This window comes from Haemaphysalis longicornis, unplaced genomic scaffold (assembly GCF_048455015.1).
Source record: "Haemaphysalis longicornis isolate Haplotype H1 unplaced genomic scaffold, Haemaphysalis longicornis Haplotype H1 scaffold_1, whole genome shotgun sequence".
NCBI lineage: Eukaryota > Metazoa > Arthropoda > Arachnida > Ixodida > Ixodidae > Haemaphysalis > Haemaphysalis longicornis.
In genome coordinates, this window is record NW_027526203.1 from 182,628,870 (window position 1) to 182,648,408 (window position 19,539).

General features: G+C 48.0%; 2 protein-coding genes across 2 annotated transcripts in view; one reads left to right on the forward strand and one right to left on the reverse strand.

Annotated features, from left to right (window-relative positions):
- LOC144139907 (bone morphogenetic protein 1-like) overlaps positions 1-19,539 on the forward strand; it is a 678,031-nt gene that overhangs the window by 419,624 nt on the left and 238,868 nt on the right. The gene's annotated exons all lie outside the window — the stretch shown is intronic.
- On the reverse strand, positions 7,094-17,480 carry LOC144174411 (uncharacterized). The gene is made up of 4 exons (XM_077703122.1): positions 17,391-17,480; positions 17,310-17,335; positions 7,523-7,937; positions 7,094-7,213 (listed from the first exon to the last, which is right to left on the reverse strand). The coding sequence occupies exons 1-4, from the start codon at positions 17,478-17,480 to the stop codon at positions 7,094-7,096; spliced, it is 651 nt and encodes a 216-aa protein (XP_077559248.1).

Here is a 19,539-nt window from a genome sequence, read left to right on the forward strand (position 1 = left end):
GACGAAGTGGAAACGGATGCTGCACACCTGATAGCCAGCGGACGAAGCGTGAGACCGCCTGTGCACGTAGCGTCGTTCTGTTGATTATGTCATTTTTCGTCGGCAGACTCCCGCAATCGGGCGTCGGGGTGTTGGCGGGCAGTGGCGGACGAGCAGAAGCACCGTTTGTCTGTAGGCTCTCTGGGGCCACGTAATAGTTTTGGCAGCCTGTTTCGGCTCCCGGAAGCTCATATACACGTATCTGGTCGGCCACGCACGGTTGAAACCCTCGTCGTAGCAGTACTGTGCGCTGTCGCAGTCATGGTAGTGTTTATTTTAAAAGAATACGTGTGAGGAACGAGGAATGGCGGCAATGTTCGAAACATGAATCGCAGTGTAGCTCTGTGTTTTAAAGGGCAGCTCCAGCGATTTTCTGATGTTCACAGTTCCGGACAAAAAATTGTAAAACATGTGCTTCGTCGTACTCTCGTTTATCACATCAAATGGCACAGATGTCACTTTATTATTATTTTTTTGCCTTTCCTCAAGCGAATTATGAACTTGAGCGCCCATCGAGCATACGTTGGCGGCTATGTGATTTCTACTGTCCGTTAGGTTGCTTCCCTACTACGTCACGCTGTTACGTCACGACGTGGCTGGCCTTCCACCTGCTGCCTGGACCGATTATACTCAGGGTTACCGGTAGGCGCCTATGCCACTTTACCCAATGTTTAACGTCGTCATTTTATTTTAGGGTGACTGCGTATGATTAGTGGTAGTTTGTGTTGCGCTACGGGCCGCACGAACTTTTCGTCGATGACAAGGGTTGCCTACTATCATCCATTTTGTGCCGATGCTCAGCTTCGCGCCAGATTGATAAACGCTGGCCAGCGAGCAACTGGATTCCGTGCAAGATGAGCTCGGTCTGTATCACGGAGCAAGAAATATTCTTGCTCCGTGGTCTGCATGGAACGTTACTCTATAAAAAAAATCTTACCACCGAGCCAACGGAGCGAGTGCAATATGACATACAAAGCCAGTTTGGACGTTGTGTTTGCCCCCTCTCCAAATACATCTGTTACTCAATGCACATAAAATATAAATGAACGGCCATTTTTATCCGACGAGCCAACATACAACTTTTGATGTGACTACTGCGTGTAGCAATTCGTGGCTTAGTACGAGCAGTAAACCGAACGCACAAAACATCCAGTTGGAAAGCACATAAGCACATTCAGCAAAGTTATAGTTACTTGAGTGGTGCATTTATAAACCAGATAACCACATCAACCCTATGTACTACACAAGCGCGATAAGGAAAGAGCCTACATGCCTGATTTCCCCCGCCACGGTGGCTCAGGGGCTAAGGCGTTGTGCTGCTGAGCCCGAGGTCGTGAGTTCGATTCCCGGCCGCGGCGGCCGCTTTTCTGATGAAGGCGAAAAGCAAAAACGCCCGTGTGTACGAGATTTCGGCGCACGTTAAAGATCCCCAGGTGGTCGAAATTAATCCGGAGCCCTCCACTACGGCGCGCCTCATCGCCTGCGTTGCGACGGCGCGTTAAACCCGACAATCAATCAATCAACCAAGTACGAAGGTTCGATACCGGCCGCGGTGGCTGCTTTTCTGATGGAGGCGAAAAGCGGAAACTCCCGTACGTCGAGATTTCGGTGCATGTTAAAGATCCCCTGGTGGTCAAAATTAGTCCGGTGTTCTACGCTACGACGCGCCCCATAGCCCACGTGTAGCTTCGGTGCGTTAGACCCCACAGTAAATAAATACATGCGTGATTTTTCCCAGACAGAGAGAGAGAGAGAGAGAGAGAGAGAGAGAGAGAGAGAGAGAGAGAGAGAGAGAGAGAGAGAGAGAGAGAGAGAGAGAGAGAGAGAGAGAGAGAGAGAATGCGTTTAATACGAAAGGGGAAGTGAGCTGAGCTATTGCGCCAAGCTTGCTACGATACGTGAACAAAAAACTAAGAAAGTAAATGTAGTAAAAATAATAAAATACAAAAAGGTGAGGCGGTGTGCACGGATTTGCAATCACATACACGAGCCTAACGAGTGAAGTTTTGTCGCATCACTTACTCTAGACCTGTACTTCGCAGAAACACCAAAAGAGCTCTAGGGCATCGCAAGCTACAGCAATACATGCATCTTCTTGTCGTAGGACGTATGCCAGCGGTTCTCTGATACCACTAACGCAGGGTACCGACATGAGCATTGGTTAACGATGGAATCCGAGGGATATCCGACCGGTGACCGAATCGTTGGGAATGGCTGCACGAAGCTGTGTTCGGAGGTGTTTTACAACCCGTAACGCTTTCCCTTTCTACTCCCTCGGCACCTCGGTGCCAGCGCAGCTCCTAGAACATGGGACGAAACCTCGTCGATACCTAGTCGCCCTGTTAGGACGCCAATTAGAGGAGACCTTGGTGGCAGGGCTCCTCCGTCAAGATAACAGAGCTGCCTTCTGTAGAGATAAGATACACGAGCTTCCTAGCGCAAAAGCGGACCAGGAACAACGAGAAGGGGGATTACAAACAAGCGCTGTTTGTAGTCTGTCTTGTTGTCCCTGGTCCGTTTTCGCGCTGTGAAGCTCATGAGTTACCAACTAGCCGGTACCCTCACGATTATAAGACACACGACAGCGCGACTACGTAGCCCGGAAGGCGGCGCGGGCCTCCTGTAAATGGAAACAAAAAGAAAGCGGGGTTGTCAGATAACCGGAGAAGCGGAGATTCGCTAAACAAGCAACACAAGAAGAACGAGCGCTAGTACGTAAAAAAATGCGTGCCTTAATACAGAGCCCCATATCGAGCTGCAGCTTCTTCAATTATGAAGAGTTACGTACCGCAGGCCTCCGACGACGACCGAGAAAGGGCTGCCATCTTTTGCTTTAGGCCAGCTGCGATGGCTTTTCTTCCTTTCTTTTTTCGTCGTTCGAAGAGCAGGCAGGCCTTGCCCTTGATAGAATGCAGGATACCATCGAGAACTTGTAACTGATGGGGTGGGTCGAATCGAAGAGCAGGTCGGCTTTCCGTAGATAGCGAACTTTAGTTTCTTTTCCTTCAAATGCGAACGTCGGGGAATTGCAGTCGATTTTTCTTCGGGAATTCAGCGGTGAACTGGATGTACTCGTCGGTTTTCAAGGAAGGCGTCAACATTGGAGTCCTTGATCACACAGAAGCAGTCGGATACGTACCGCAGAAACACCCTCAGATTGGCCCCTGGTGACAGCAGTGACAGCTCCTCGATGGCTTCAAGCAGACGGTTGAGGCAGGTATTGATGATGCGCCAACCGCCGTTCCTGCTATTACTCGCAGTAATTCGTCTCCCTTGAAGAAAAAGTACGTCTTGACCAGCCAAATGTAGGAAAGGTGGCGCATCTCGCAAACGCGAAGGCCAGTTCCGAAACTCGTGCTGTCGTATTTTTCGAGTGCTCCCCTGGCAGTGGTAACCGCTAGCGACACCAGTACGCTTGTGAATATAGCAAAACGACTTACAAAGAGTCATCATCATCATCATCAGCAGCAGCAGCATATCGAGGCCAACTGCAAGTCAAAGGCCTCTCCCATTAATATCCAATATCCCGGTTTTGTGCAAACTGCGACCAGTTTAGTCCCCGCAAACTTCTTGATCTCTTCTGCCCATCTAACTTTCTGCCGCCCCCTGCCACGCTTGCCTTCTCTAGGAATCCACTCTGTTACCCTTAATGGCCAACGGTTATCTTGCCTTCGCATTACATGCACCGCCCACGTCCATTTTTTCTTCTTAATTTCTACTAATATGTCCTTAATACGCGTTTGTTCCCTGACCCACTCCGCTCTCTCCTTGTCCCTTAACGTTACACCTATCATCTTCCGTTCCATTGCTCGCTGAGTCGTCCTCAAATTAAGTTGAACCCTCTTAGTGAGCCTCCAAGTTTCTGCCCCGTAGTTGAGCACCGGTAAGATGCAGCTGTCATACACTGTCTTCTTCAGGGACAGCCTACCCTAATGGCAGCCTACCGTTGTCCCTGAAGAAAAAAGTACAAAGAGCACTCTTAGGTAATCCAGGGTGGCATTTGAGACGGTCTCTACCAAGTGGGCGGGGTTGCGTACATGGGTGAGCGTCTGTCCTGTGATTGGAGTACAAGACTGCACGTTATAAAGAGCCAGGAGCATTGACGTTCGGACATCAACAAGAGGGGGGGGGGGTGGGGGGGGGGGGGGGGGGACCGCAAGCTTCTGAATAATGAGGAAGCCGTCGAAACTTGGTGCGCTGCCTTTCCTCCAGATGAGTCGAAAGTAAATCAATCTCGCTTAAGGATGCTTCCCAAACACTTCCGACCACCTTTGTTAGGCTTGGTTTGTACCTGGCGTGGGATCTTTCTTCAGCTTCGCCTAGGTACCCTTGTTCACGAGGTAACGGACCGTGTTCTCGTGGTCGTGGTTGTCTGGGACTATGGTAGAGCTCCTTTTTTTCACCCGGTACTATTCTGGTTTTTTTTTAGGTCACGTAGAGCTATCCTCTCTTCCTCTGACAGAATGCGTTGTTGGCGCCCAGGCGGTCTAGACGAAATTCCGATGGCCTCCAGCCGAACTCGCTCTTTAGCAATGTAGTCTAGGTGTTTGACACCATCTGTGGCAGTTGCGATCATCTTCGCCCTGGTAAAATAAAAGAAGAAAAAATAAAAGACCATTTAAAGAGGGGAAAAATGTGTTCAGTCTCTCCACAGCGCCGTAAACATTGTAAAATGGAAAGAGAATTGTCTGTCTAGCGCAAAACCTTGTGATTACGTATCCCAATCCGCGTATCCTTGACATATCCCTGACATATCGCTGAAATAAGTTGAACCGTCAAATAAAGCGTTAAGAAATGTAGAAAAATGAATTAGTTCCTAAGGAGAAAAGTGTGCGCTATTCACGGAGATCTCTAAAAAATATGAGGTCGGTGAGTTTCAGCGCACGAACGATCATGCGGTCACTAAGTTCGTCTGGCGGTTACTCTCTTGGTTTGAGTTGGGCAGATCAGACCGGAGGCTGCCCGAAAAGCAGTAACTCCTGGGTTTCTTCTCGAGCGCCTTACATATATTCAATTTCGTCCTCTCTCCCCTTTTTTTACTCGGGCACATTTTACGTTGCATCCCTTTTTACGACCTTTCTACTCAACTCCGCGAAAACTGTGAAACTTGCCCTCCTCAGGTTGAACCGCGACAGTTTAGTTCCGTTTCTGCTTTTTTTTTGCGTCTTTTGCGCTCACATCGTTTGAGTGCACTGGCTGTCTTCTTTCTTCCTCACTACTTTTCACCTGGCCCAACGTTTCTTTATAAAACGTACGGACTTTTCCGATTCACTCGTGCCTTTTTCTGCTTCAGTAAGTCCAGCTGTACGCCGGCCTCTTGCGTGTGGCAAGGTTTCTTAGATCTTTCTTCCGGTTTGGCTGCCAAAATCCTCTGAGTCAATAACGGTTAATGCAGCTCTTGCACTCCTCGGATTGCTACTCGCAGTTTTTTCTCTCTTTCGCGCTGTGCTTGTGTTGTGTAAGCCCACGTGCTCCGAACCTCGGCTGTACGTCACCGTGCTTTGGATGCGTCGAAGGGGACACCGGGTGCGCAGGAAGCGTTTCGCGTGTGTTCTGGGGGGCTCTGGCTTGGACATTGGCGTCTCAGGAAACGAAGAATAATTTGGCGTTGAGCTTTTGGCAAGAGAGCTCTGAACGCAACCGGGCAAGAAAACCTGCGGATGTAAAGCTAAAGCTGTGGGTGAAACATTGCGGGATTTAGTGCAGTTTTATGAGTATCTGGCTCCTGACAGCAGTCGTGTAGATGTTAATGTGCGCAATATGTACGAATGTGTTCAGATTTGAAGCCACAATTTCAGAAAAATAAACCGAGCCCAAAAAAGAAATGCTGGTGAGAGGGGGCCGACTACAGCACTTTTGGCCATCATTGCAACCTAATTAATGTTAACGAATTAGGTTTTCAATAGTGGCTACATAAAAATAAGCTATGTCACTGTTCGAGCTTCTTTCGACTGTTTTTAACAAAAAAGTGAAGAAGTAAAGACGAAACTGATAAAATGCAAAGCCGTAAAATACCTTTTCATTTCCCTTTGCGTGCATTTGTAAGGCGTGCCGGCAGGAGAAAAATTAGAGGCTTGATCGGGGTAGTGGCTGCTAAGAAAATCTGTAAAACCTCAATTCAAACGAACTTGTTACCTACGGTTCTTTATACCATAAATTCTTTTAATGCGTAAACATCATTTCACGAGTACGGTAGCAAGCTTTGTCAATAACATTTAAATTGTAACGCCTCCAATTTGCATAGAAATATGTAATCGGCGAAGTTGGGACATAAAAAGTTATAATGGCATTCATGTAGATAACTATTAGCTTAAGAGCGGACATGGAACTATTAAAACAAAAAAAAATCCATGGAGCCCTTAAGTCTGCTGACGTGCATTGAAGGCAAAAGTATTATGACTTCCTCTGGCGATATTTACCGTTCTTCTTTACTGCTACATCCTGTTTGCGTCTCTCTCTTCACTGTCGTTTCTGTGTCGGTCGGAGCCAATTACTTCGACAGCGAGACTGGTGGCCCTTCACGCCATACCATACCTTTTCACAGAATCAACGTTCCCCTGGCTGGCTTGCACCTGCTCTACTCGCGTGCCGTCACGTTCCCCTGTCACGCCATATGACGTAGCCGCGCGCATTAGGCTAATTCTTGTTCTGCAGCAGGCAAGTGCTGATGCAGCTTTGTAATAACGCAGTCGACGCCTAGTTGGACGCCCGGGTTCAATTCCCACACGAACTGGAACGTGTTTTTTTCACTATTTACAGTGACGGCCATTTTCTGTAATGCACAATAAGAACTCTGGTGATTCGCACAATTGGAAAATTAGAGGCTTTCGCGTTAAAAAGTACCGGAGGAAAAGGCGTTCTTGTCAGGCCGCCCTGAAAGCTTACTTTTTAACAGCACAGCTGCTTAAGCTTGTGCTTGGTTCGTTGGCGTTAGCAAAGAAAAATAAGTGGAGCCCGCTTATAACGAACCTGAGCGTCACGCGGCCTCTGTTCGTTATATCCAGAAGTTCGTAGTAAATGGACCACAGAAAAAAATTAGTAGTCAAAACACAATTTATTTTTTCGCAAAGAAGTCCATGATGGCTGTTTGTTTTTGCAGTGCAGACGTGATGAGGGCGGTCTCCAGTTTATTTAGAGCAGCCGCGTGCTCTTCACCGAGGCCCTTGGCGTAAACAAGTTTTTAAGGTCCTCTCTGTAGCCCATTGCAATAGGGAAGGAAGGAATGCATTTTTTCGTCCATCGGGATCAGATATTGGGGGTGGAGGAGGCCCACAGGGCCGCCGCGACCGCCAGCGAACGGGAGGTGGTCAGGACTTGGCCTGACTCCCCCGGGTCAGGCAACATCTGCTCCCAGAGGTCACGGGAGGGAACGGGGGGGGGTACGGGTCTGCGGGGCATTTGCAGAGGGAATGATAGTGAGTGTCGAGTGCCCCGCATTCTGGACAGGTAGGGTCAGTAAAGAGGTGTGGACGACTGTGTATACAGGCGCGCTTATAGGCGCAGGCTCAGAAGTTTCGTCGTCGTCCGCGTCCGATTCCTCCGCATCGCTCTTGCCCCGCGCTTCATTCACGATGCCCTCTTCCGTGCACGGTTCCGCAGTGTCAGCATCTTCATCGGCACAAACGAAATCGTCCCAGCCGAGGTCATGGCCCCCCATGTCGGAGTCGATGACTCGCTGCCGCAAATTGCCGCTGGACTGACCATCGGAAGAATCAGGCTCGGATTCAGGCTTTGCGTCGACAAAGCCGGCCTTGCGGAAACAATTCCGCACGCAAGTGGCTGCCACCTGCGACCGGGCAGCCTTCACCATCTCTACAGCTGAATGCAGCGAAACTCGAAGCGGCAAGTTGGCTTCCGGGCGGTCAACAGCTATGACCAATCGCTCCACAACGTGGTACCTATGCGATGCCTTAGAGGCACGTATTATTCACAAATCAAGCGGCTGCACTTTTGAAGCGGTATTGGGTGGCAGAAAAAGCAAGGTCACTCCGTCACTGCCGTCAGTGATGTTTGCACGTGGTGCGCAGAAGAGTTATCGATTACGAGCAGCACGTGCCTGCCTTGCCTCTGCATGTCACTCAGCCACTCCGCTCAGCCACTCCGCGAATAAATCGCGTGTCATCCACGCCTTAGCGTTGTGCCTGTAGCGCACGGGCCCATGCTCCTAAAGCAAAGCGGCTTCGATTTTCCGATGACGAAGGGTACGCGCCGGTCGCTGCCATCCATGTTAGGGCACACAAGTGCTGTGACGCGCACATTGCTATGCTTCCCGCCAGTGCATCTGTCACCTTTCATAGCGTGCGTTTCATCCGTCAACATCTGGTAAAATAACGCAGTTTCATCCATCCCCAACTTTCGGGGACACGCGCCTCCGAAGACGCCTAGCGCCCTCCTCGGCGGCAGCCGTCGACGGCGAGCGTAACTGAATGGGAGGGAGCCAAAAAAAAATCGTAGCTCTCGAACGGAAGCAGGTTTTTCAAAAGGCCTTCTTGAAATACCTAGAATTACTTCAAGCGCACCCGCGGCGAAAATTAGAGCAGTGTAAAGCATTAATTACCGGTTCCTCACACACCTAAAGTTTTCCATAAGGGGCCCTTGATTTCTGATTTGTTTCGCAATACTAGCGGTTATACTAGTGCTGCACAGAAAGATTTTTAAAAAGGCCTTCGCGAAATACCTAAAGCTACTTAAAGCGCACTCACAGGTAAAATTTCAGCCCTGCAGAGCATAAATTGTTGGTTCCTCGCCCCCCTAAAGTTTTCGAATTCCCAGAGCGAGCTTCTCGATTTCTTCCTTGTGTCGCGATACTGGGGCAGAAAATGGAGATTTTTCAAATTACCTTCGGGAAATATTTAAAACTACTTAACCCGCACTCACAGGAAAAATAACCATGACAAATAAAAAAGGGAGAGAGCAGGTGGGCGGATTGCGAAATTGTTCCCGGCAATTTATCAAACGCCATTTTATCGAACTCCCGGCGGCCGTTTCATCGAACATTTCAACGTTTGGACGAAGGCTTTTTGGTACAAAACCTTCTGTAGAGGCCGTTTCTGCATGTTATATTCTGTACACGTACATTTAAAGGACGCGGAGTCGAAGGTTGGACCTGCGCATGATTAGCAAACTAGTCCCGGGCCATCTTCACTAACGTGAAACCTGCGGAGGGGCGAAGGGTATACGACTCTATGTGTATTCTCGGCGGCTTGGCGGTTTTGCCTACGGAGATGAAACCGTTCGGGGGTATGATATACAGCTTTGCTGTAAGTCTCGTGTCTTTGAAGCACGAAGCGTCCTAGCGCGAGTCGTTGGAAAGCGAGTGTCACGGTGTGTTTTTAGTAGGAGTTTTTGACGACGGAGATAAAACGTTCTGGCGCGAAGCCCTGTATACCGAGTGTCCCGGTGCTTTCGTTTAGTATGCGTCACGTTCTAGCGCGAGGAATTGGAAAACGAGTGTCCCGGTGTTTTAGTGCCGTGACTACATGATACGACGACAACGATGACACGGGACGCCGACAGCCCGACCCCCTAAGGGGCTTCGACCCCGACGGCATTTTATTAATCAAGGGGAATTTTCCCCATATCCGAATAACAACGTTTTGATCAATCAATCAAACAATCAATCAATCAATCAATCAATCAATCAATCAATCAATCAATCAATCAATCAATCAATCAATCAATCAATCAAACATTTTAATTAGTCAAATAATTTGAATGATTGATTCATGAGCCGATCAACGATGGCAATTATTATGTTTTATGTGAGAATTAGGTGGCAGTGATCTTTATTTTGCGGGAAGCTGTATATGGCTCACTCGACTTCATTTCCTGTTGTCGCTGCCCGTAAGCGGGATCGTTCAGCAGAATATGCTTTGCGACGAAGCCAACATTCCTACGAAGCTTCTGTAGTTCTGTATCTCGGGAAGAAATCACGGTGCGATACGATTGCTATGTCACTACGCCCTGCGCAGTTTCTTTACTTCTCGTAATTACCCTGAAACGAATGAATGACGCTTGACGGATCAAGCGGCTATATAATCGCAGGGAGTTTTATCCCAATCGATGTTATGAGTACTTGCCAGTCGCAGTTTTAATACAAGGAACACAAAGCCGCTCCTGAAACAATCCATTAACATCACAGTGGTAAAGGTGGTTCTACTCCTTACACAGACGCTTAGAGTGAGCCCAGCCAATACATTCAATAAGAAAGTATTATAAAATCGCAATTCCGAGCACATTTCTAGTTCATTTGATAACTATATTTATTGGTAATTTTCAGGCTTTCTCCTATTCATCTACCAGCCCCCTTGGTAAACAGAGGGGTGTGTCACTTGTTTTTCTCATGAAGACGACTGTCTCAGCTCTCGCGAAACCAGCCTATTCAATTTTTTTCCTTTTTATAATGGAAGAAAGCGATGTTTATCTGGGGTGTCTATGATATGCACGACTTGAAGAGGCAATTTACGGTGGGGCGACAGAAGGCGAAAAAAGAGCGATTCCTGGAGGGGAGGCGCAGTCGGCAAGACCCCACGCGCGAAAAGGTGTAGCCAGCAAGCTTGTTCCTCGATGGGTGGACAGGCGCCAACGATACCTGGACATTGTGTCCTCAGCGGCTTCAAGTTCGGGTGGTTTTTTGTTGCGTAATTGAGGTTGTGTGAGCTCATGGTGACCGTATAGCTTTTTTTTGCATCAATGCAGTGAGGCTTCAGAGGCCTGTAAGGTTTTCAAGGGAAACCGAAAAGAATATGAGTGGAAAAGGAATCCGGGGGAGATTGAAACCTAAATACGAGGGTGGGGAGGGAATGGGTGAAGGCTTGGGCGAAGAATTAAAATGGAATGAAAGTACGCGTGCAACCAGAAAGCCCTAATACGGGAATGAGTGGTATTTGCGAGCACAACCCGTACGAGCTTGAACAGCTGTTTCCAAAAAGGACCGTTTTTCCTCCACGACAATATCCTATAGGCTTGTCTGCAAAAAAGCTAGCGACAACAGTGTTTGCAAATTCATTTTAGCGTGACAGTCCAGCCTACATAAATATTTTCATACGATTTTCTGCATTTTTTTTTTCAGGTAACCGAATGTTTGTGAAGCTCATTTAGAGAAAACTACATGAAAATACATTACCACACCTTAAACACTGGCTAATGGACCTTTTACCAGTAGCGATCTGCGCATGCGCGGACTGCCGGTACGCCATTCTTGGCAGTAGCCTCAGGTGAAATAAACAAAAAGGCGCGCCTCAGCTTGCTGCTTAGGGAGCGGTTATGCTTCCTAGGGCTGTACGTTTTTGTTTCCTCTTTTCGAACAGTTCCCAGCGAATCCGTACGTGCACACAAAAAAAGGCGTTCAAAAGAAAGGGGCGAAAATTTTTGAGGCTGACCACCCTGCGATCACTTGGTTACCAGTGAGGGAGCAACGAAAATGAAAAAAAAAAAAAAAAGTGAAGAAAAAGGGGCGCTCCGGCCACTGCAGATTGGTCACGCGAGCGTGCACCTGCTACATTCACGTGAATAGCGCAGGTGACGCGTGGGTGCGGGAGGCACTGCAGGCCGAAGATATCTTGTGCACAGGTTCTGCGAAAGCCCGACTTTGGGGGGAAGTGCCTTACGACTAATTTCAGTTCGCCGTGGCGGCTGCTTGGAGGACCGGTACTAGAAAAAAGATCCATTTAACCTTATAACCCAGGAGTCTTTGTCGGTTCTCTGCTTATTATTTTTTACATCTTCATATTTTATTGTAATTTTCGCAGCTCAGGTTAGTTTTCGGTGTCTTCAATTTTTTTCTGTTCGTTAGGTTATGTTAGATGCGTTCACCTTAGGTGCGTTAATGGAAGGCGAAGCAGTGCCAGACTACAGTGCCTAGTACATTCTAGGCACTACATCCAGGCGGGACATTTTTCATCGAAACCACGCCGGTGGGCGCACTTCAGTGGAGTGCTTACAATACTGTCGGACGGCATATAAACACAGCCTAATATAAATGCACTCGACTTCCTTGAAACGATTTCTCCTGTCATTCTTTATTGAGAATCGTTCCTCGATTATGTTGTATTCATTTTATGTTTTTTTTTTTCAATATCGACTGGAAGAAATATTTATTGATCATGCAGTAAAGTCAGCAAATATACTTCAGACCAGTGTTGTACACGTTACTCTAAAACAGGAAAGAAAGCTCGTTCCTCGTTCCTTCCCAATTTTGAAACGAGTTACCGTTACAAGTTCCTTTATTGCGAAAGGCACGCGTTCCAGCTCCACTTCGAACATTGGAACGTGTCGTTACATTAACGTTACATTTCATTTTTTAAATAAAAGTGTGGTGTCGGATAATCCCGAGGCGAAATAGTGTGAAATTTAAAACTCACACCAAACTACATATATTATACGAATAGGAGCCTTGCCGGCAGCAGATTATGTTGAAATAAAATGGATCCACAGAAACGCTCCTAGACAAATTTTTTTGGGGAGAACCGGAAAAACTCCAGATATGTCTAACTGCGATTTTTGGTACATATGGCACTTTCAACTTCGGTTTTACGAATGCGCAGTAAGGTTACTGCGCTTGAGATGTGCAGATAGAAAGTTACATGCAGGCACATAATTAAAATTCTTGCATAAAGAACTGTGTCGAAAGGAGCAATACATAGGCGTTTAATGAATGGTTATTGCAATATTGCAGGTTATCTAAAATGCCTTACAGGCCCTGCGCAGGGAATTGAGTAAGGGGGTAAGCTTTGAGTAAGCTTTGAGTAAGCTTTGTAAGAGTAATTGAGTAAGCTTTGCAGATCATACAGCACAAATTTGCGAGTAACAAAACATAACAGAACAAGTAATGGCTGCAAGGTTCACAATATAAGTTTTAGTCAAGAAAAATAAAAAATAAAAGTCAGCACTGTAGTCACACATGAAATCTACGCGCAAGAATTACAAAGTATACCGAACACAATCAGGGTAGTAGATAAAGTAAACAACCGAAAATATCCAAATATGTTGACACGACGCACAAATCAGTTGCTGTGGTTAAATACGCATAAGGGAAAAGCACAGGAAATAAAAGCACAAGTTGAAACCAACCAACTAAAGTAACTCTGAACGCTGACCGTCCACGTTCCAGCGGCCTCTCTCAGGTATTGTCCATACCGCATGCGACAAAAGTATGCCCAACAATGACGAAATTCCTGTCCTTTGTCAACACGACGCGTGCAATACAAAAGGTCCTGGCACTCCCTTCGACCCATTCCCGTCGACTCCCAGACCGCGCCGTGACGAACTGCATGCGTACTCTAACTTTGAGCAGTACAGCATACCGAGACACTGCGGCGCGCTCAGCCGTATTCATAGCCGGTGACACTTCGAATGAACCCGCCGCGGTGGCTCAGTGGCTAAGAAGTTGCGCTGCTGAGCACGACGTCGCGGGTTCGATCACCAGCCGCGGCGGCTGCTTTTCAGGTGGAGGCGAAAAGCAAAAACGCCCGTGTGTACGAGATTTCGGCGCACGTTAAAGATCCCCAGGCGGTCAAAATTAATCCGGAGCCCTCCACTACGGCGCGCCTCATCACCTGCGTTGCGCCGGCGCGTTAAACCCTATAATCAATCAAGCGACACTTCGATTGACCTCACAGCGAGCGCAACTCCCCCCCCCCCCCCCCCCCCCCACCCCACCCCCCACAGCAGACAGTTTTTTCCAACAACCTTTCCTCGGCAGTGAACAATTCTATCGGCCAGACGCGCATTCTGGCCATTCCAGAGAAACGATGAAAGGTGAAAAGCATTCTCGCGGCTGCGCTATTCCTCCATCGAACGCCGCGTAAGCTCCGCGGGGGATCCAGACATTTCGGTGTAGGTCATTTCGGTGCAGGACGTTTTGGTGCGGACATGTCGGTGCACAGACGTTCGGCCTTGCAAGGAACGCCGTTCTGTACAATACTGCTTGAGACGTGGCCTACGTCGTCATCTTGACCCCAACCACGGCCGGAGCCCCGCTAGCCGTTCCCGGCCCACCGGGCTCCTGATCTATTCCTCTGAGGCAGGGGTCTCAAAGACGCGTCCCGCGGACCTGTTGATTCGGACTTAGTATACGAACATATTTATTTATTACAAACGTTCTTGTTCGCAATCCTGCGATAAGTTAGGCCAGGGGTTGGTTGTGCGGCATTGCCAAAAACGTGTTTATTAAAGACGATAGTCTTTCTTGGGCTACTTAAACCCAGAAATTTTGGTCTGTCTGTATGTCTGTCTGTCTGTCTGTGACTCGATTCAGCCACCCGGCCAAAGTAAAAAAACAATGCCTGCGCAATAGTCTTATATAGTCACAGCTAAATCTACCCGTCTATGTCCAGTGGAATGTTCATACTTCTCAACATTGTTGAAGAACAAGACATTACGCAAATATGAGACAACAAATCAATACAGAAGTGATATTTGCAGTGTTCCTTTATAAAAAAAAATCAAACATGCTTGAATTTGCGAAATTAAATACTTCATCAACTGCAGAAAAAGAATTCACTCTGCCGTCGCCTGCTGTCGCCCGCGCCACTATAGCTTCTGGGGCCATTTTAAGAAATCAACCGGCAACAGTTACGCAAGGTTCCACTAGGTAGGTTCCACGTTCTGCTTGCAACGCACGTGGAGTAGGGAAACGCGGTTCTATAAACGCTGAAGTAGGGCGCCTCGATTAACGCGCGTCTTCGCCGTACGGCAGCGTTCGCATCGAGCCCCCCGGTTTGGAGCAGTGGAACGCGGGAAATTTAAAATGATTTAAGCAAACCTTTGGCGTCTTTATCTTGGGAGGAGCGCGACGCAAGAGGAACAACATGAGAGGTGAGCGGGAAAGCGAAGGGAGGCATTCACTTCGCAAAAGCCGATAAAGACTATCGTCTTTTGACGGCATTTGCAACGAAAGGAGCAGATACGCGGCCAATTTTTTGTTGAATATTTGCTGGAATATGTGAACCTTTCTGAAGCTTCGCTTTAAAAACTCAGAAAGCCAAAATGAACAACTTCGACAGCGATGCGCACAGTTGGTTCCAAAATACGGAATCTTCGTATAAAAACTGACCATTACTCCTGCTCAGCTCATCAGACAGCTAAGCTGTTAGATATTAATGAAAATGATTCTACGAAATGAGTTACAAAAGCGCTTCGAATTGCAATTTCGCAATACAGTTGACTCCTACTAATACGAACTCCATGTGGACCGTACAAAGCTTCTAACTAACAAAACTCTCAAACAAACAGAATCCCGCCGTGGCTATGGCGTTGTGCTGCTGAGCCCAGGGACGCGGTGTCGATTACCAGCCGCGGCGGCCGCTTTTCGATGGAAGCGAGAAGTGAAAACGCCCATGTATTCGTGATTTCGGCACACGTTAAAGATTTCCAGGTTGTATAAATTAATCCTCCACTGCAGCACGCCTCACCGGCTGTGTTGCGTCGGAGCGTTAACCTCATAATCAATCAATCAATGAAACAGAAAGCACAATGAGAGCAATGCCATAACTACGCTACACGTCTTCCTTCTTGATTTTGGTCACAACCTCGACTTTCCTTGCCAATACAAGCGCACGACATGGTTTGTCCTGAGTGTGAAGGCTTATCGCTAAAGTTGAAGCCTGAAGCCTACACCACCCAAATGCTTACACGGAGTTGTGTGCAGCCAGGAAACTACAAAGAACGTAGACATGCGAACGCTCTCGCGAGTTTCAAGTGAACTGCATGACTGCGGGCGGCCTCAGTTGCGAGGGCGCCGACATAACACATCACGGTGGTGTTTTGACGCCGAAAAATTTGAATTTCCTCGAGAAATGACTGCTACCTGTATGTTTTTATTCAAAATACTTCCCAATTAACCGACAAAATTGGTTTTGGCTTCGAATTATTAGGCAATTTTTTTAATCGAATTGCCCGTATAATTTCCGGACCCAGAACATCACTTCAAGTTAACCAAAAATTCTAACTAAGCGACTTTTAATTGTCGGGAGTCGATTGTATCTTGTTTGCGAGCGTATTGACCGGACGTAGTCCGAACGAGCACAAGGAACACGACACGATTGTTGTTTGCGATTTAAGCTATTCTTCTGTTCAATACAGTAATCAAATTTGAAAAGCCTGCAGTTTTATTCAAGCAGACAAACATGAGGCTGTCTGTTTTACGGTGTTTTCAACGCGCTAATGGAATGTCTTAGGGGCAGCGGCTTCATGTTCTTTGTGTTAAAACTGTGACTCATAATTACCCGCGCGCGATATCGCCTAAGATAAAACTATACATGAACATGTAGCCTCCTGAGCAGTCAGACTTCATTAATATGCTTCGGGGTCTCTTCAGCACAACAAGAGTTACAGCCATTTTCTGTAACCATTCCCATCCCGTAGACGTTCATATGTTTACAACAATTGCTCAACGTTGACTATTTCACTGTGGCCCACCTAATTACGACAAGTAAATGAACTCGCCGTGATGAAAGATCTGCCAGGTCACACCATAATTTTTCCCGAGATAATATACGCTATAAACATCCGCCTTTTCGGCAGCTAAAGTTGCCCGCGAAGTAAAAAACCGTCAACGACGCCTCACCTAAAATATTCAGTAGCGATGACTAAACACAATTCTAAACACAAGCCTTTGAATTATAATTTTACTGTAGACCACTCCCTGAATATTTACTACGTTAAAACGCATGGAGAAGTGCAGTTAATTGCTGTTAGCGCTTGCTTCCAACACATATGTACAGCTGCAGCCCCTCGCAGGCACACTGCTGAAATATTTTACAGCGCAAGGAGCATAAAACGGCTACATCTCCAGAGGTAAGAAGTCGCATTCACGGGACCGAAGACACCCACTCGTGCGCGGCCCGCGAGCGCCCAGCCGTGTTTTCTTGTATGTTTAGGAATGGTGGAGACCCGAAGAGCACAAAAGAGCACGGCCTTTTGTGCACGTCCCGACCCTCCTATTTGCTTCTTTTGATAATTCGGCATGCTTCGCCGGAAAGAGGGGGGCCCTTGGGGCGTGTTGGTAAGAGCGGCTTCGGGCCTCCCCAGTAGGGGAGAAGGAAAGAAAAAAAAAGAAAAAGTCTCCACCTCGGAACGCCACGTGGTGTCAGATTTTCGAAGCTTTCGGAATGTCCCCGAAAGTTGGCCTCGTGCGTTGTAGATGTCACGCTCCGCATAGCTTGAAATAACTTCTCTATTTTTTTTTTTTCAAGCCACGCTGCAAAATCTTGGTCACTTGCGGGCGCCGCCTCGCCTACAATCGACTTAAAAACAATGCCGTGCCGTACCTTGAACCGATGTAGCCAGCCATTGCCTGGGCAGAAGTCAGGAAAATCCATCAAGAATGCAAAGTCTCTGGCTTTGCGTACCATCATTGGGCCGCTTATTGGTATGTTGCGAGCCAGTGCGTCGACGAACCACTTCAGTAGTGCGTCCTCCACGTCCTCATAGGTGGCCATCCGCAGGCGCTTCCTGTCCGTTGAGGTTGCGTCGCAACTGACTATATTATCCTTGTTTTTCAGAATCGTCGAAATTTGGATTTTGACACGCCGTACTTATTTACTAACTCGCAGTTTTTCACACCTTGGTCAAAATGGCTCGCTTTGCTGATATGTCCAGCGCTTTTCGTTTGAGAGGTCCACTGGTTTGAGAGGTCCACAAAACGCGTAGTTCGCCCGGTTTGCCTGCGAGGAAGTTCGGGAAAGCGACTTGCGACGGCGGAGCTGGGCAGTGGCCGTCATTTCAACCCACATCGCGGCGCCGGCCGTTCGCTGTAACCGATCGGCAGGGCTCAAAGACGTTCGTTGTACGTGGGATTTTATGCCATTGAAATAACGTATATTTTGACGGTCACGCGGGTATTGTTCGTTATAAGCGAAAGTTCGTTTTCAGTGGGGCCGTTATATGTGGGCCCGACTGTACAATGAAAAAAACTCCCACGGCGTGAGGCGTCCGGCACGACCTACGCCCAGTGGCTTAAGCAAAAATATACCGCGCGCCCGTAAGCGTGCACCTCCTGAGGAGCGCCCGGCGTCGTCCAGGCTTGTGCGTGGGCTTGAACCACGTGAAGGGCTCCCGCCCTCGTGACCGTCGTCTTCGGCGCGCGGGACCCGTGGCACCCCAATCGCTACAGGGCTCCCTCCCGTATATCCGGAGGCCATTGTGTTGCACACATGACGTTTTTTGGTCGGTTGAGCTTGGGAATTCTGGACCGGGGTCGTTGAGACGGGGAAGCCCTCGGTGGGTCGGAGGGAGGCGACGTAAGCGGGCTTGACTCGGTCGGCGGCGACGACGCTTGGCGGCCGTTAATGTCGAAGGGGACGGTCTTGGGTTGCCGCTCGCCGTGCGTTGCTCTTCCTGCTCCCTCTCTCCTGGGATCCGCTGTCAGTGTGGGCAGAGGCTGGGTCGACCTCCAGCTCTTCTGTTTCTCCAGCCTTGCACCGCTAGTGCAAGAAGCGCCAGTTTCTTTTTGCATTGCGTGTAGTTGTGCAGAGAAGTGGGCTGGGGGGGGGGGGGGGGGGGCGTGTGAACTTCAAACATAACATTTACTAACCGGTAGATGCAATCAATCAATCAATCAATCAATCAATCAATCAATCAATCAATCAATCAATCAATCAATCAATCAATCAATCAATCAATCAATCAATCCATCAATATTTATTATAGTGCCCAAGAACAACCAGTCTTGGTACTGGCGCACTTTTGACACAGTAAAGGGCCGCGAGCAACAAATAGGGGATGAAACTAAAACAAAAACAAACATAAATACCCGCGAAAGGGATTAGAGTAGTAACAGAATAAAGTTGACCAGCGCGAGGAAATTAGCGCAAACGCCAACTTCACTCCAATTTTGGACAACGTAAATGCAATCTCGTTAAATAGTGCACATAAAAAGAGTGCAAAATACAAAATACTGCGTTTTAAACAGGAACGTTCATGACGCAAACGGCTCGCGAAAATTAGCGTACTCGGAACTGAAACTGAAAAAGGCGGCCATAACCCGCGGGCGGACGTGACGTAGGGGATGGAACGGAAGCGGGCGCGCCAGTACCGGCGGCCGCTCACAGCAGCCTCAAAATGCGCGTGGTAGCGTCGCGTTTGAATTGTTATTTCCGCACAACAACTTCCACTAACATTGAGCTGGGGCTAATGAAGTTAGGCGCCATTGTGACATCACGTCGCTATCAACCAAGATGGAGTAGACCGTCCGGAAGTTATTTTTGCATCAGAATAACTGCTGTCGTAGCAATCCTTGGCACTGCGAGTAAAAAAGCGGATCCAGATTTACAAAGCTACTTCCCCGAACGATATCGAAAAGCAGCTTCGTTTAGATGGAACCTCGGCTATCATGGAGTTTTTTAAGGGAACAAACCGCGGAACAAACAAACAAGCAGCTTTGTGAATATCCGTCCAGTAACTTTCACCCCAATGGACAACGAGGATTGGATTGTGAAATCACTTTGGAATCGCATATCAGCTTCCAAAGCTAGCTGATGCACTAAAACACGAATGAAT

Bases quoted from the DNA above. Each gene is read 5' to 3' on its own strand.
- LOC144174411 (XM_077703122.1), bottom strand. From the start codon at position 17,480: ATGGCCACCTATGAGGACGTGGAGGACGCACTACTGAAGTGGTTCGTC. The intron at 17,336-17,390 runs GTACGCAAAGCC...ACTTCTGCCCAG, and splicing joins CAATAAGCGGCCCAATGATG to GCAATGGCTGGCTACATCGG. The intron at 7,938-17,309 runs GTACGGCACGGC...GGCATCGCATAG, and splicing joins GCTGGCTACATCGGTTCAAG to GTACCACGTTGTGGAGCGAT.